We start from the raw sequence: 18,538 nt of genomic DNA, 5'->3' as shown, positions 1-18,538 counted from the left end.
ATCTTTATACTCCAGATCAGTCTTAATATTGGAGATGGACAGGTCAGATGGGATTTTAATTAAAATATTTGGAATATTGAAGGGGAACTGGACTGAGTACATGTGGATAGATTATTACGATTAGATAAATTAATAGGGCATCATGGACTTAACTTGTTAATCAAATCCAGATCAGACGTCACGTGGTTTCTCTTTCCCCAAAGGGTCACTGACCTTTGGAATAACTTCCTGGCTCCAGCAGTGCATGCAATTTTCCTGCAAATGTTCAAATCAGAACTAGATATTTCCCAGCACAGATGAACCAAAGGAAGCTGGAATGTTGGTAATGTAACTCATGGCCACCTCCTGGAACTACCTTTTGGTGAAGACTTTTCAAGAATTCTTTTTTTTCATCCACATATCAAGTGTGTTTTTAAAATAAATGCAGGGCTTGGGAAAATCATAGATGGGAATTATTGGGGATTGTATTAAATAGCTGCAACACAATTTAATAAGGCACATGATGGATTGGCTGAGCCTTTGTTTTTTGAACATCTGTATGTTCTGATGCCATGATTCCATCTACCTTTCTGTGAAAAGCCAGAGGTCTTGAACATGTTGCACAAAAGGCAACATTGCTGCCAGCTGGATTGGAATGGAAGAATCCCTGTTATAACCTGTTACTATCACCCAGGATCTCATCATACAGCTTTAGGGCATAACAAGGCTGATGGGAGTTAGAACATTCAATGACAAATTTAGAAAGGAAGTGAGAGCCACACAGAGAAATAAAACAACTAGATAAATAGAACTATAGCATTAAGTCACCTCAACACAGGATCCAGCTGATGCTTGTGGTCCACTGGAAGTTCACTGAGTGGATATGAACTGCTTAGCTAATCGGCGTTCAACATCTTGCACATACAGTATTGTACAATGGTTTTTATGCAATAGAAGAGGTATACATGAGAGTGTGACAGCAAGTTGAAAACCTGCTACCATCTCATTTCATAAATTATACATTTGGATCACAGTGCATCACGATTTTGAGAAACTCTTGTTTCCATCTGCCAGTGATTAACAATAAATCCCTTCGAAATTAGACAAGACAGGGATGAACAAGAGAACAAGACACTCACTGAAGGTGGTGGATCACAAACCCAGCATTTGCTTAAACACAGGAAGGATCCTAGGTTGGTACAAAGACTGTGGCTAAACACAAGGTATATGCTACCACCCAGTGGACAATCTGGGCACATTACAGGAGGAAAATAATCAGATCTGGCTGGGTCTCCACAGTCTTAAGGAAAACTTTGGAAATAAATTACCAGTCCTTCATCATCACTTAATCTAAATGCTGCAACTCCCTCAATAACTCTGTGGGAACACCTTCACCAGAAGGACTGCAGTGGTTCAAGGAGGCAGCTAACCAGCAACTTCTCAAGAACAATTAGAGATGGGCAATAAACACTGGCCTTGCCAGCAACATGCATATCCCAAAAATGAATTTATGGATTAGTTGCTCAGCGTCAAACGTGCTGAAGGTTTGGTTTTTTTTTTAAATATATGAAATGATTGTTCAAGAAAACAACAGTGTCATTGCCATGACATTCATCTTCAGTGCTTGGCATGATGGAGAGTATGTCATGCATGTCCCTATAACACACATTTGACACAAACTGGATTAAGCTGCAGGAATACAGCTGTTCCCCTCACCCAATCTGTGATATCTGGAACTACCTGAGTTCACGTTTAAACAAAGTCTGGAAATCTTACATATCACGGAACTGAAATTTAGCTGTTTCTTACTGATGCTTCGACCTTCCACACCAGCAGTTTTCCCCACCGCAGAAGTGTTTATATTACTTTAGTTTAGTGCCAGTCAGAGAATCTCAGAATTACAGCATAAAATGAGGCTATCTGGCCCATCAAGTCCATGCTGCACCATGTAAGAAGCAATCCAGCTGGTCACAATCCCAGCCCTATCGTTATAGCCCTGCAAATTCTTTCCTCTCAGAGCACTTTTGAACACTACAAATGAACCTGTCTCCATCAGTACCCCCAGTTATGTATTTCAGACCCTAACCATTCACTGTGTAAAAAAAAATTACTTGCATGATACTGGGTTTTTAATGCCAATCATCTACATTTTATGTCGGTCATTTCTTGACCCCTTCAATAATAAGAAAGATTTCTCTATCTACTCAGCATAAACCCACCATGATATTAAATACTTCCATCAGATTGCCTGGCAACCTCCTCCATTCCCAGATGAGGGGTGACCTGATAGAGGTGTATAAGATGATAATAGGCATTGATTGTGTGGGTAGTCAGAGGCATTTTCCCAGGGCTGAAATGGTTGCCACAAGAGAACACAGGTTTAAGGTGCTGGGGAGTAGGTATAGAGGAGATGTCAGGGGTAAGTTTTTTTTTTACTCAGAGTGGTGAGTGCATGGAATGGGCTGCCAGCAATGGTGGTGGAGGCGGATACGATAGGGTCTTTTAAGAGACTTTTGGATAGGTACATGGAGCTTAGAAAAATAGAGGGCTATGGGTAAGCCTAGTAATTTCTAAGGTACGGACATGTTCGGCACAACTTTGTGGGCTGAAGGGCCTGAATTGTGCTGCAGGGTTTCTATGTTTCTATAACCCCAGCTACTCCCAGCCTGACTGCCACCCCATTGGCACCAATTCCATCCCTGTCTTTGACCAGTGCTCCAGACAATTTTAATGCACAGGCTGAAATGTATTTCTGCTGGCAGTTTGGAAGAGATCCACCCACGTTCCTCTTCGTGAATCAGCACATTCCCAACTTCCGCACCTGCTTCCTGGTCCACCCTGGACCCAGCACAGAGCTCAGAGATGGAGCTCAGTCAAGGGGGTGGATGCATTTCACATCAGCCCCTTAGCTTTACACCAGCCATGAAGATGAGCTCATTCATGGAAAGGCAAGAGCAGGTAGATAGGTTTCTTTGTTCTTTAACTTTAATTTTAATTTAAAATTAATTTTAGTTAACTTACATCAGTTATATGCATTTTAACTAAATGTAATTTTAATTTTTTAATAAATCATATTTTTAAAAAATTATTTAAATCTCTTTCTAGAAACAGTTAGAAAGCTTTTGACAACATAAACTGTCAAAGGGCCCTTAGGGCTGTCTAGGCCAAAAACTAATCAACCACTGCCCTGAAGCCTAGTTTCAGCTCACAGATTGCGCCACCTTGTGGGATGGTCAGAACAGCAAGGCCTGGACTCCTATTAGACGCAGGGGGCTTCAAAAGTTAGTTGCAGGGATCACACAGGGAGCACAAATGTGAAGTGCGGGTCGGGTCAAGCAGGATCCTTCTGTTAGGTTTTACACAACATCACATTCCATCCCAAAGGCCACCTGCTTCCTTCTCTGTCATACTTTCTGGCTCCTCTGCCTCCCCCCCCACCCATTTACAGTTGAAAACATATAATGCGCATTGTTGTTTGTGTTCTCTTCTAACTTAATATTGAAAAACAGCCACCTATGTAAACCAATAATCCATGGAAAGCACTTCCTGCTCCATTCCTTGCATAACTACCAATCACCTTACAGGAAACCTGCCAGGATTCACCAGGCAAGCTAATCACCCGACTTCAAGTAAACTAGTTTCATCCTGAGTACAGGTTAAACAAATAAAACATCTAATGTAGACAAAATTGAGACATAAATTCCACCGTAACTACTTAAATTGTTCAGTGAAAATCCGATCTGAAGACCTCACATGAAAAGGGCTACAAGTGATGCAAAAGTGAAAAGCAAAGTCCACAAAGCTGGCTTATTGGGTGGCAAATACAGGCACTTTTTTTTGCGGTAAAGCAAATTAACTGGACATTGTCCACTTCAATGGCCTTGCCTGGTACTATGCTCAAGGGAGTGTAGGAGAGAAACAGATCAAGTTTAGATTGATAGAAGCAGACAAGTGGGTTGCCTATCAAAAATCCACCATCCTATTGAAAGTACCATTAAGTAGATTTACTGCTGGCAATACATATCAAATTCTCCTCATCTGCCTCAGTGCAAGTCATTCTCTTAACCAAAATCTTTTGAGTTTTACTTTAAAGCGGCACTGTACATTTGCAGTAATTATGTATTCCACAACGTTTAACAGCAGCATTAATGATTCTAAGCAAATGATGGAAGACTTTGTAGCAATCTGGACAAAGTCAGAATTTTGTCATAAAAAGCACGAAGCAAGTTTAATCTCCCAAAATGCTGGCTGCTCCCAAGAGTGGTTAACAGTAATGGTACTAGCCTAACTTTAGCTGACTAAGCTGCACTATGAACTTGGAATCTTTCTCGGAGGATGTACACTCTGTACTATGCTAGAAGAACTCCTAGAGGAGGACAGCTTCAGGACTTCAATTTGTGGTTTCTGGAATACTGGCATAGGTGTAGATGCTGTTAGATACTTGGCCACTCAAGATAAAACAGCAGAAAGGATCATGATCCTCAGAATTTGTTCTGCAACCAGAGGGAGTTCAGGCTTGGTTCCTCCCTGGGGGGTCCTCCTGTGGTAGAAACAGGAGTAAGAACAAACTATCTTTTATATGGTTCCTCTCTGTTCTCTTGATATCCCAGTTAATGCTTTTGATAACTAGCCAATTATTTAGATAATACCACTAGTCAACAAGCCACTATATAGATCTTGCAAATACTCAGGTGGTTAGGCATTTCTAGAGTGCTGATGACACGAAATGTTAACTATTTCTTTTTCCACAGATGCTGCCTGACGTGCTGAGTATTTCCAGTATTTATTGTTTTAGGTTTGGATTTTCAGCTTTTGCACCACAGTCTTCATTTTGTTACTCAAGAATGGGAGAACTCTAAACTTCCCAATAGTTCCATGGGATTTTTACTTAGAAAGGAAATTAGTTTAAGGTCCTATTCAAACCAAAAGGAATGCCTGCAAATGCAGCAACTACAGTAAAGCATTGATACATCAGTCTGGAAATTGTATCAAGTCTATTGAAGTGATAGACTTGAACCTATCACTTCCTGACTTATGAGCAAGAGGACAACCATTGAATGAAAATGCAGTATTTAAATTAATAATTTTTATCATTACAAATAATATTTAATTGCTCTGACTACAAATAATTTATTCATTGACAACACTTATTACAGCTAAAGTCAACACACAAGAACCCGCAAATTCAAAGTGCAGTATGGTGTGTTTCTCTGTGCTCGAATATGCTTTCTGCACATGGGGACACCCAAGTCTCAGTAAACACATTGACAACACCCTCAACGACACAGGCTGAACCATGGCAGGCTGCCTAAAATTGCCCATGTTTCCTGCCTGAATGTCCCAATCCCCCAACGTCAGGTGGAAAGAAGCTGGTGGTTATTGAAGATAACTATCACCCACTTTACAAACATCTCCCAGAACATCATTGCCTCTCACCTGGAGTGAGTGGGCTATCTTAAGAAAGGTTAGACAGAATGGGCTTGTATTTATATGGAGTTCAGAAGAGTGAAAAAGGACTTCATTGGAGGGTCTAATGTTGACAAGATGACGATGGAGAAAGCATTTCCTCCCAAGGGAGAATCTAGAGCTAGGGGTTATTGTTTAAAATTGAAGCATTGCTCATTTAAGAAACAATATGATTATTTTTTTCCTCAGGGGTCTTTGGAACTCACTTCCTCAAAGGGTAATGGGAGCAGAGACTTTGAATATTTTTAAGCCAGAGGTAGAAACGTTCTTGATATGTAGAGGGTTGAAAGGTTACCACAGGTGGACAGCAATGCAGAGATGAGGTTAAGATCAGATCAGCCATGATCTTTTTAATTGCAGAGCAGATTCAAAGGGCCAAGGAGGACTCCTGTTCCTAATTTGTATGTTCCTTTGTAACTACCCTCGGGTGGAAAGAATGGGAGAAACTAGGCACAAAGCTACTGAATGGAACTAATGAGGGTTATCCAGTCTCAATTACAAATGGCAAAAATGGCCAGAGCAGAGAGGTAGAGACAGAAACAGGGTGAGACTGTGTGAAATTTGGTTGATGAAACTTTCTCATGAAATTGCTGCCACTGACTGTTATACATGTCTTGGATCCTCTCCCAAAATCCTACAGCAACACAGTGTACTCAAAAAGAGTTTGCAATATCAACAAGAGAAGAATATTCAAAGAACATTCAGAAATGTTGCACTGAAGACAAAACAACCACAGACAACACTAGTTTCCTTAGATTTCAGTGCATGTCTACATGACTGGATTTAAAGGCTGGTGTCAACGCTGCAACTTGTGCTAAAAATTGCAGACAAACAGGAGCTTACTCTAGCCCATGTCAAGACCTCAGTTTTAGAAATTTGTATTAAAACAGAAAAGGCCAGAACATTGGGGGGGGGGCCAAGCAGTATCTACGGTGAGAGGCTAACTTTTCAGTTCTACCTTTCATTGGAATGAGCCAGTTTCGATGCAAAATGAATAACCACATTTTCCAGTTTAGCCAGTCCTTCAGGCCTTGTTTTGCAGTCCTTTTAGCTTGCACCCTACCTGTGGCAGTCAGCAAGCCTTCCAACTCCAGATACTGCAGCCCTACACCAATCATCTTGCTGACACCACCTAGGTCAGGAAATCAAGACCACTAAGCACTCTGAACTGAGCATTTTTATCATTCAATTACTTTTGTTATGAACCAGCAACAAAAACACACCGAGTCATGTATAAGTGTTAAAAACTATTTTATTAATAACTACTTATGATAATAAGAAAAATAAAACTGTTAGAATGTTCGAAGTAAAAATGTTAGATCTTCAACATTAACCCCAAAAACTAAACTCAAAGTGCGTGTGTGGCAAATTCCCAAACTCCAAGTCCAGGAATGGTTCTCAAAGTTCAGTTCAGCAAGCCATAAGGTAAAACGTGAGCAAAGGCTTCTTCAACAACCACCGTTGACTGAAGACAAAACGTAGAGAGAAAATAGAGAGTAATTACAAAATCCAAATGTTCCACAATGGAACCCACACGACACCTCAGCGTCTACTCAGCAGTGACTACTCCACTGCTTTGTTCCGAAGCATCTGCCACCCCGAAAGGCACTCGAATCATGGCCGTCCACACAAATACCTGTTTCCTTCTACAGGTTAACGACAAAGTGGACTCCACCGGATTATTCCAAAAATCCATACGTGGATTGTAGTGACAGGCACAGTTATTGTTTTTCATCCATCGATAGAGACTAGCAGGCTGGTGTCTTTCTGTCTCTCTCTCTTCCTCTGACTGACTCCGACTGTCTGCTCCAAAAACGTCATTACATCCTTATCTTCTGTTGTCGTCATCACGCCCCACACACACACACTACGGTGCTCTATCTTAAAGGAACATTCACCAATAGTAACTTGGTCCGTAACACTTCAGACCAAGTTCTACACCTTCACCAGTCTTTTCTTTCTGTCTTCCTCAAAAAGAAATAAAAAGGCCACACTCCTCCAGCACTCTTTAGTACTTATCTCACAAATCCAAAGATCCCATTTTCAATTCCCATGCGAGAAACTAAATTAACAAGCCTCTACATTAGCCTCTCAGAGGTAGAAAAATGACCAAATCTACAAGACTGTTGTAAAGGTCTGACTAGTCCAAATACTATCTGTCAGAGAACCCACCACTCAGTCTGGACTCCAATCCCAGACAATGTGATTGATCAAAGCACCATGTCTCTTTTTTGCCTATTCACTGTTGGGACATGGATGCCTCTGACAATGCTGGCATTCACTGTGCATCCCTAATTGCCTCAAACTGAGAATAACAGACAACGGTGGGTGTGAAGTCACAAATAGGCCAGACAAGGAAAGGATTTCCTTCCTTGAAGGATATCACTAAACCAGATTGACTATTACAATAACCCTGAAAGCACTGGACCTTATCACTGAAACCTGATTTTTTTAAAATTCTAGATTTATTTAATTCCTGGTTTAAGATAACTCAACTAATGGAAACATCAACTGTGCATCTATCTTTTCATGCATATTCAAAATGTTGTACTTTTCAATGAGATCATCTCTCATTCCTCTGAACCCCCTAGAACGTATAAGGCATGTCTGCTTAATTGCTCCTCATATGACAATCATCATCATCTCTGGAATCAGATTGGTCAATCTTTGCTGCACTCCCTCTAACTGCAAGTATATCCTCTCTGAGGGAGGGTGACCAGACCCGTGCACAATATTCCAGATGCCGTCTCACCAGGGTCGTACACAATTGGAGCAATACATCTCAAATCCTTTTTCTATAAAAGCCAACATATCAGTTGCCTTAATTGTTGCTGAACCTACATGTGACTTCAATATTCTAGCTGTTTATCCAGTAACTTAACCTCCAAGCTACTACTCAAGAAAATGCACTAGCATCTCTTGTCCACTTGGGATGGAAAATGATGCAGCCTTGCCAAGACAACACAGAATTAGTGCTCACAATATTAGGGATAATATACCAATGGAATATAATGTAGAACAAGTAGAAAAGCAGACCATTTTTGTTAAAAGGCAAGCTGATTGTGTTGATAGGGATTTGGGTATCCTTGTACATGAATCACAATGCAAACAAGCAGGTAATGAAGGCAATTAGGAAGGCTTTTATTGTGAGAGAATGGGTACAAGAGTAGAGTGAAAAATTGCATAGGCCATGGTGACAATGCAGTTGATATAGTATATACAGGCTTGGTCTCCCTACCTATGGAAAGAAGGTTCACCAGACTGATTCCTTTGATGGGGTTTGTCCTGAGAAGAAAGATTAAACAGACTAGGCCTGTTGAATGAAAGGCAATCTCATTTAAACCTACAAAATGCTTATGAGGCTTGACAGGAGAGATGCAGAAAAGCTGATTTCCCTAATCGGATCTTTAGAACCAGCAGTCACAGTCTCAAAATAAAGGTTGTCCATTCAGGCAGAGACAAGAAGAAATTTGTTTACTCAGGGATAGTAAATCTCTGGAATTCTGGACCCAAGAGTGCTCTGAAGGCTCTCGAAATAGAGATCAATAGATATAGTGTATTAAAGAAATTAAGGATTAAGGTTAAATGCAGGAAGATGGCAATAAGGTAAAAGATCTGCCGTAGCTTGAGGGGCTAAATGGCCAACTCCTGCTTCTTCTTATGTTAACTGGAAATGTCAGCCAAAATAATGCCCTCAATCCACTGGAATGTCACGAACTTTTGCCACAGTCAGTTTGATATTACAAAGCCAAGTTGACATCAGGCTCATTGGTGAAGAAGCTCCATTTCCTATCACCCACTGCACTCCTGTAACCTGCTAACATTTAAAGATAGCACAGTGGCAACAGCAGCACAATGAGCAGTGTTGATGTCGCACAGCCCCAACAACCTAGACTCATTTCTGAGTGGAGTTTGCACGTTCTTTCTGTGGCCATGTCAGTTTCCCTCAGACCCTCTGCTTCCCAAAGATGTGCTAGTTGGTGGGTTATTTGGTTCTCTTCTTCTTAGGTAGTCCCTCAGGATTGACGCTGACTTGTTTCCACTCTGGTTTTGTGAAGTCTGAGGTGGTTGATGAGGCCAATTTGAGAATCTCAGACTTTTCCAAAGATTGGGCAGGTAGATGGGAAGTTTGTGGGGTACTGTGCTTCTTCCGCCAGTAATGCAGGCTTTCTGTGTACTCTTGATGCACGGTCTCAGGGTTCTGTATACCATCTCAAGTGCACCTTCTCCACTTTAACTGGTCATTGGCCAGGGATTCCCAGGGATCAGAGGGAACGTTATACAACTTCAATGAAGCTTTTGAATACACTCCCATACTTTTTCTCTCTCCACCTCTTCCAATGACAGACCTTAGAACAGAGTGTCTGTTTCAGGAGTTTAGTGTCAGACATACAATTGACGTGATCAGGTCAATGTAGCCAACTGAGAATAACTAGTGCCTCACTGTTGGGGAGGTTGGACTGAGAAGGGATACGGACAGAGGTTTACTTGTCCTTCCAGTGCAGTTGGAAGATTTTACAGAGAAAACACCGATGGTATTTTTCCACTGTCTGGTTCTGTTTGTCTGCTGAAGGGAATCCAGGTTCCAGAAGCACGTCAGAGAGCAGGGACCACTGCTGCCCAGTAGACCATCAGTTTTGTGTCAAGTCCGAGATGTTGATAGTCAAGAATTCTTTTCCTCAATCTGCTGGAATGACCATCACCTAATTCATTGTTATCTCCATCAACCTGGCTCCAAAACATCAATGTCAACAGAAACATGTCAGAGCTCTCAAGGATTCCACAAAGATAGCTCTTCTCAAACAGCGCCTCTCAGCCAACCTGCCCACTCCAGGTCCAGAGGAGCCACACACAGCCTTCACAGCATATGGGTTGGCCTGAAGTCTGCCATAATTAGCACCTGTGGAGAAACTCGCGGCTTCTCCACCAAGAACCAGGACTGGTTTGATCAAAGTGACAAGAAGATCAAACTGCAAATGCAAGGCAATCATGGATTACAAACTCCACCTTTACTCATCAGAAGAGAAACAGCTTTGCAGATGCCTGAAGGCAATGATCCAAAAGAAAACCCATGAATTAAACAATAAACAGTGGATGGAGTGACGGAGGCTCAGAAACTCACTGACGGCCATGACATGCACGAGTTCTTCAGCAGTGTAAAAACTATTTATGTGCTAAACACCCAAGCCCTACCCTACTGGAAACAAAGAACTGCAATAAATTTATCAGGGTTAGAGAAAGCCACTCAACACGTACAGGAAGGGGACACTTTGAAGACCTCTTCAACCATGACTCTGCCTTGATTCCACTCCACTCCACTCCACAACAGTCAATATAGACCAGCCTTGCTGCCATCCCTGACCAACGTCATCAATAAGGGCACATCCCTATTCAAAAGTATCAAGGCATTGGGAGCAGACAGTATCCCTGCTGAAATCCCAAAGCTTGCGGATGAGGAGCTTCATCAGAATCTAGTCGTATTTCGCACGTCTGGGAAGAGGAGGACATACCAGGGACTTCTAAGATGCCACAATCAGGACTACCTTCAAGGAAGGAGATAGGTCCAGCTGCGATTACCAGAGATAGGTCACCCTGCTGTCAGCCATAGAGAAATCATCGCCATGAAGAAAAAAGACATACATTTCAAAGTTGGTATGTGACTTGGATGGGAACCTAGAAGTGGTATGATTTTCATCCCTCTGCTGTCACTTCCTTTTTATTTTGGGGGGGGGGGGGATCAAGTTATCCTTTAGAAGCTAAGTGACTTTGAAAACAAAACAAGTGAGGTTCAGCAGCTGTACAGCAAGGTTACTGCATGTAATAGGTGTTCAGTGACATACTATTTATGGAGACACAAGAGACTGCAGATTCTGGAATGTGGAGCAACAAACAATCTGCTGGAGGGTCAACTCAGCGGGTCAAACGGATGATGCTCGATCCACTGAGTTCCTCCAGCAGATTGTTTGTTGCGACTCACTATTTATGGCTGTTAACACCATCATGTGACATCTTAGGAGCTTCACACAAGATGCTGGAAGAACTCAGCTGGTCAGGCGGCATCCATGGAGGGAAATGGACAGTCAATGTTTGGGGTGGAGACCCTTCATTTGGACTGAATGAATAAATGAACCCAAAATGTTGACTGTTTCACTCCACACACGTTGCCTGACACTCTGAGTTCCTCCAGCATCTTCTATGTTCCAGCATCTGAAGACTCTTGAGCTTGAGGTGTTGCTCAAGATGAATGTAAATCTTCAAAGATGAATATAAATCTTCAAGATGAATATAAATCTTCAAAGTCAATGTGTTGATGAAATGTCATCAACCCCAAATGCTGCATGACCTGAAGATTCCCAGCACTTTCATTCATTTGATCAAAGACCCCACCCACCTGGGTCATTCTCTCTTCTCTCCTCTTCCATCAGGTAGAAGATACAGGAGCCTGAGGGCACGTACCACCAGACTTAAGGACAGCTTCTACCCCACTGTGATAAGACTATTGAACGGCTCCCTTATACAATTAGATGGACTCTGACCTCACGATCTACCTTGTTGTGACCTTGCACCTTATTGCACTGCACTTTCTCTGTAGCTGTGACACTTTATTCTGTACTGTTATGGTTTTTACCTGTACTACCTCAATGCACTCTGTACTAACTCAATATAACTGCACTGTGCAATGAATTGACCTGTACGATCGGTTTGTAAGGCAAGTTTTTCCACTGTACCTCGGTACAAATGGCAATAATAAACCAATATAAATTGGTTCAAAGGCGGCAGCTTCCCAAACCCACTTCACGGCGCCCCCCAGCGCCCCACGCCGGAACTTCACCGTGACAGTTGACATAGAAAACCGAACGGGCCCCGGAGATCGACCGCTGGTGGACCGGCCAGACTTGGGGACGCGACCGATGCGCCGCCACTCACCGAAGACGTAGACCACCCCGAGGGCGCTGCCGGCGCCCAGCAGCCCCGCCAGCCTCAGCACCATTCTCTTGGCGTAGGCCGCGTTTTGCTTCTGTTTCTGCTCCTGCTCGGTGCCGGCATCGCCGCCGCTGCTGCCGCCGCCGCCGCCGCCGCCCGCCTCCTCCTTGCCCCGCTCCCGCTGCTGCTGCTGCTGCAGCTTCTCCTGCAGGATGGCCTGAGCCAGACCGCCGGTCCCCGGCCCGCCGCCTTTCTCCGTCGACAGCGGCCGGCACGCCGGCCACGGGTGGCACGTTACCTCATAACTTTGCAGCGCCGGTTTTTTGCGGGCGGTCCCGGGCCGATCCCGCAGGATTTTCCCGCAGAGATGCCGCACCGACCGGCGACACATGCAGCTGAGTGACACCGCCATCATGGGCAACGATCCCGCCCACCTCCCTCTCTCGGTCAATCTAACCGCCCTTCTCTTTTATTGACGTCGCACTCCACCAATGGAAAGCGGGGATACTAACTGTCGCTGGTACCGCGCCGCCAATCAGGGCAAAAGTAGGAGCAGACTGAGAGCCAACAAGTTAGGTTGATTCCGCCGCGACCCTGCCAAAGGTCAGGACAGCAAGGGAGGAGGGACAAACGGAACGTGAAACCAAAAAGCGAAGCTCGACTCAAAATATCGAGCCTGAAAATTCTTGAATTCTGTTAAAAATGTAAACAGCTTTTACTTACAACGAGGTTATGCTGCTGAAAAAACATTTACTCTTACTGAAATCATATATTAAAAGAAAATCTTTCCACATCTGAATTGGGAACTAGATATTGAGTAAAGTTAGTTTTTATTCCTAAAGATGCCATTGCATTTCAAGCACAATGGGAGAACCAAAATATGTAGCAGATTTTCAAAGAGAATTTAGTAAATAGGAATATTTCAGAGGACGTGTGGAAAGAACTGTATTCAAGTCTTGCTGTGGTACACTTACCTTGAATTTAAGGAATATTGGTGGGCATAGTCACATCCAAGGTATTAGCTGTATAAGTTTGTGCAGTTCACACCTCCAAACCCAAAGATTTCTCATTTCTCCGGGCTGACCTCACAATTCTAGGACGTGCAACATTTTACTTACCGCTTATATGGTCTTTATTATTTTGCAGTGTGCATACTTGCTTTTGCTGAGCATCACTCAGCACTGACATCGGACAGGCCAAATCATTCGCAACACCCGACTCCTGAGCAGTCCATTGGGCTGTCATAGGAAGACATTGCCAAGTAGGCAGAGGATTCAAGGATGCTCTCAAAGTCAATGTCCGCACTGACTGCTGGGAATCCTTGTTCAATTCCCATTTGAAGAGGAAAAACATTGGGAATGGTGCAAAAAAGGCAGCTGGAGGAACTGAGCGGGTTGAGCAGCATGTGTGGTGGAAGGAATTGTTGACATTTTGAGTCGAGACTCTGCATCAGGACTGTGAATGGAGGGGGAAGGTAACATGTAATAAAGAGCAAAGGGAGAGGGCTGAGACAAAGCTGATGGGTGGACTGAGGATGGGTGAAGGGTGATGGGAAGATGAAGCCAGAAGGGGATGAATGGGGAAACAGGTGGGTGATAGGTGGAAGCAGGAAACAAAAGCCTGTGTAGCACAGCAAGGCCTGAATACTGTCCATTCCCTACAGCTCCCCATTGCCTCATTCTCCTGATTTATAATCATCATTCCTAGAACTTGAGTTCTTTTATGAACTCTACATTACTTAAGTCCTGAGCTCTTGTATCACACATCCCTTTGCCCAGTACTGGAGGCTGAATCTAAAGCCACATAGGTCCAAATGTCAGAATTCCTTCCTTAAATTTTCCCTTCAAAATTGCTTTAACCTTACCACTGGCCATGTATAGTTAATTATCTCCCTTCATTTGACATGGTTGCTTTGTTGGTAAGGTACATGGACATGCCACCACCTTTATAACAGGAACCTTACTAAGAATCACCGAAAATACTACCCTCGGACATTTCACCCTCTTCCTCTCCTGGGTTACGTACCACCAATGATCAGGAAGACAGAAAGCTTGGCTTCCACTCAGCAGTGGTGAAATGGAAAAGTTATTCTGCACTTATTGCGGGCCATGATCTCAGCATCTCAGCCATTTTTCTACAGCAAAAATACTCATTCCTGAAGTATAGAAGTACTTCTTTCTTACTCCAAATTTCCACCAATTTTGAAGCATTTGCAAGGTCTCAGTTATTTTATCTTTAAAACGTCAATAATGAAAATAAACCAAACTGAACTGAATTTGTAAACCAGATGAACAGCAACTCTGATGTGGGCATCCACACTGTGTTAGAATCCCCACCTCAGCCTCCCCCAAGGTTCAGTTAAGTAAAAGTATCACCCAACCAGCACAGTGTTGAGCCGGAGGCTAGAGCCAATTTATTTCTCAGCATTTCCAATTAGTTAACCTCACTTGTAATTGCCCATGGGTATTTAAATTTTTAATTGCTTTCCATTGTCTCCGGGTTAGAAACTGCCGGTACGAATGTCAGATAAGGAAGGGCAAGTCTCTGGATTAGGGCTGAGCAAAGGGAAATTTCTCCAATCTTAAGGGTTGGGAATCTTCTGAATTTTCTACCTCTGGAGGGCTGAAGTGGTCTGATGATAAGTACATGCAAGGAGGGAAATAAGTTTATGGGTCTCAAAGGAATCGAGAAACGTGGCGAGAGGACAGCAATGCTTTGACTTTTCTAAGTGGTGAGGCAGCTCCGGGGGGGGGGGGGGGCATTTGGTCCTCCTCCAGATTTAAATTCTGATCCTATGGATGGAATAAAAAGCATTTATGTTTCAATAGTCACACCGTCAGGCTATCACCACAGAGAACGACACCCCAACAAGAACAAACAATACTGTAAAGTCTTAAAATGCAGCCCCCTCCACATGTACAACACAAGACCTTAAGATCTGCAAGTCTTTTTTTTATTGACTATTTGGAACAAATGGGTTTACAAGCTCAAATATTGGCCATACAAATGGTATTCCCAAACCACAGAAATACATTTTACATTAGGTGACATTTAGCAAACAAGTCGGCAGAAGCAGATCTTAGCAGTGGCCATTGTTCAATAATATTAACCTGAAGATTTAATGGTTGAGTAGAACAGGGTTTATCGTGTGCAGCTTTTCCAATTTACATTGCTTTTAAAACTATACACCAGACCAAGGTAGACATTTTGGGGCAGATGTTTTCCAAGTTAACTTTTATGATCACACATTTATGGAATATATATGCAATAAAATTAGGGTCAAGGAGTCTGCTGACGCTTTGGACTATGTTGTTTGTTCCCATGATGCTAACCGGTTAACTGACATTACGTTCATGGGGAAAGAAGATGCAGAATCTTCATGCATTTATCAGTCATTCTGAAATCTTAAAATCACAATTACTTGGAGAAACCTCAAGCAGATTCAGGCCTTTCTGGAAATGGTCTGTCAGGTGATCTTTTCTGACATCTGCATTCACTTCATGACATTACATCTGGACACAAAGTTCTGCAGGTTTTCCAATCTGGGGCAAAACTTCCTTTCCTCTGTGCCAGGCCAATTAAAAACTGCAGCCAGACCCACACTGACAGCTACACTCGGCGCACAAGCAGCTCAATAATAGCCCCTCTGACAGCTCCTTCTTGCGGGCAGTGGAGACATTACTCACTGCCTCTGATACAGACAAGATCACAAATCCACAAATCAGGAGCAATACCAGAATGTCGATGGGACTTTGGTTTAAATTTTGTCTCAGACTTTTGGCAAAACGAATGGAATCAGAAGGGAATAAATTGGGAACTGAGGGAATGAGCGAGGAATAAAGTGAGACTCCTGGCATTTAATCCCACCTAACCTCCATCACCACTCCTTTGTTCTTTTCTCCCCCCTTCCGACCCTTACTTTGCATCTTAAAAGTTGCTTCATCGCCAACTTTATCCAGTTCTGATGAAAAGCTAACTGTTTTTCTCTCTCCACAGATGCTACCTGACCTGCAGAACATTTCCAGTGTAATCTCCAGCGGTTCAGAGCAATAACTCCAGAATCTTGAAAATAGAACATCCAGTGCAGTTTTCAAAGCACTTTTAAATCTTTTCCAAAACAAGCGGCAACATACAAAGCTTTCTATAGAAATTTACACAACTATTTTGAGCTAGCTTGCTTAAAAAATAATTGCAGCATTTTTGTCAAAACTGTCTATTCTTTCCTGTGTCTTCTCTCATCTCCTCAGGTGCGCTTATTACAAAAATAGCTTTTCGTCTCTTCCTGAAGGAGTACCATTCGATTGCTACAAAAAGTATTTATCTTCACTGTCAAATCTCAGACTCATTTTACCCCTTTCATACATCAGTCTTTGTCTTTTGCATTAAAAAAAACACCATTTACCCATTTAAGTCTCAAATGGGTTTCATTTTTATAAAATGTACGGCCAGTTTTTTCAATGCCAAATTAATATCGATTTCTCCACTTACTCTAGCAACCAGTTGTTGCTATTTTCGGTCTTTTGTGATAACCACTGCTAACATCTGCCCACAATAAGCAAGACATTATCAAAGCAAAAACACAAGGAAAGAAGGAAACCTAAAAATCTGAACAAAACTTCACAGAAGAGAGTTCTATTACTTCCGACTATATACATCCTTTCCAGATGATCCTGTTCCTTCTTCATTCAGGATCCCAAGGAATCTCAGGTTGAGGATCTTCAGCTGGTCATCCAGTTCCATACGGACAATGCCGTCCTCACCGTCAATGCTCAGTAGCATACCTGTTGCCTCCCGATCTTCACCGAGAATCACCTTCACCTACAGGTAGAAAAATGGTTATACGAGCACTCACCAAGTTCCAATCGGAATTTTACTCTAAATCCTGCCCTGATGTGGACAGTCTCCTAGGGCACAATCCACAGCATCTAGTGGGCACCCATCATTGTGGACATGGCATCTCAGTAACTTACCCAGCCTCTCAGCCAAGCTTCCAAATTACCTCAGGAATTAGCAGAGGGAGCAAATATACAACTGATTCTTCTACCTAGCTTCTTCTAAACACTCGGAATTATGCCATTAAAAAGAGAAAGCTTTGGTATCCATTTCTAGCAACCATTAATGGATTGTCCCCTCAATCACTCCTTTCCCAACTGTGGCCAGTCACATACAACACAAAGTACTGTGCAAGACATAAAACACAATGGACATCAAGAATATGGAGGGTGCTATTTAAACATAAGGTTTTATTTCAGAGATTCGTTAGTGAAATTTCCTTTTTGTAACTTTTTGATATATTTGTAACTATATGTAGAACTTTAAAAGATGTTAATAAATCTTACTGTCAAGGTGTTATTTTGCATTTTACCACTTTAATACCACTTCAAGTGAAGTACACAGCAGTGTCTGCGTGGCAACAAACAGGCAATTCATCCATTCTCTTCTTATTGCAGAGAATTGAGGGTCAGATTGAGGCAATGCAGAACTCATTAATCAAGTGCCTTTACTCAATTATTTTCTGGCTCAGTGATACCAAATCATCAAACATTTAACAATTTTTAATTGGAAGGTCTGTTTGTAAAGGCTTCTTCCTGCTTGCTCAGATGTACTGAAAACTTCATTTACATCAGCTGATGAACTCATGTCTAAGACAACTCTTTCCAACCACCACTCTGGTGCCCTCATTAAAACATATCCTGCTGAGTATACATCAAACAAACTCTTCTTTAAAATAAACCCCAAGGCTTCCTCGAGTGGAAAGCATAATATTTTCTTCTCAAATCAGAATGCTGAGTTTTTGAAGCTATAATCCTTTGAATTATTAGTAAATAGGCTGCTTTTACATACAGCATTATTTTACTAGTCACCATCTTAAAATGACTGTCTAAATTATATTTCTAAATGCAATTTTTATGGTCAAATTAAGTCTTAGGGCAGGAAGAGTAAAACCACAATTTCACATGCTCCCACTTATGATTTAACACAATCAGATGCAGAGTAAAGTTCCCTCAGTTCTGCTGTTACGATGAGCTCAAAAATCTCGTGTGATATTATTCCACTTCCTACAGCTATCGCAGCTGCCACTTGGGACTAAACTATAGGCCATTTATGCTGGTGATTTATACCAAGAAATACAGAGTCCAAAAAAGATTTTTATGTACATTCTTTACAA

General features: G+C 42.3%; 2 protein-coding genes across 2 annotated transcripts in view; both read right to left on the bottom strand.

The window, feature by feature from the left end:
• The window catches only part of timm50 (translocase of inner mitochondrial membrane 50 homolog (S. cerevisiae)), a 113,621-nt gene extending 100,805 nt beyond the window's left edge, over positions 1–12,816 (bottom strand). The window contains exon 1 of the mRNA XM_052044391.1: positions 12,373–12,816. Coding sequence (XP_051900351.1) covers positions 12,373–12,784 — 412 coding nt within the window. The 5' untranslated portion in view covers positions 12,785–12,816. The remainder of the gene's footprint in view (positions 1–12,372) is intronic.
• Positions 12,817–15,302: 2,486 nt separating this feature from the next.
• Positions 15,303–18,538, bottom strand: part of supt5h (SPT5 homolog, DSIF elongation factor subunit) — a 60,899-nt gene continuing 57,663 nt past the window's right edge. Inside the window, 1 exon segment of the mRNA XM_052044393.1 lies at positions 15,303–17,187. Coding sequence (XP_051900353.1) covers positions 17,005–17,187 — 183 coding nt within the window. The 3' untranslated portion in view covers positions 15,303–17,004.

This window comes from Pristis pectinata, chromosome 35 (genome assembly GCF_009764475.1).
Source record: "Pristis pectinata isolate sPriPec2 chromosome 35, sPriPec2.1.pri, whole genome shotgun sequence".
In the NCBI taxonomy this organism is placed as follows: domain Eukaryota; kingdom Metazoa; phylum Chordata; class Chondrichthyes; order Rhinopristiformes; family Pristidae; genus Pristis; species Pristis pectinata.
Note: the sequence above shows the minus strand (reverse complement) of the source record. Positions and strands in the feature narration are given on the sequence as shown.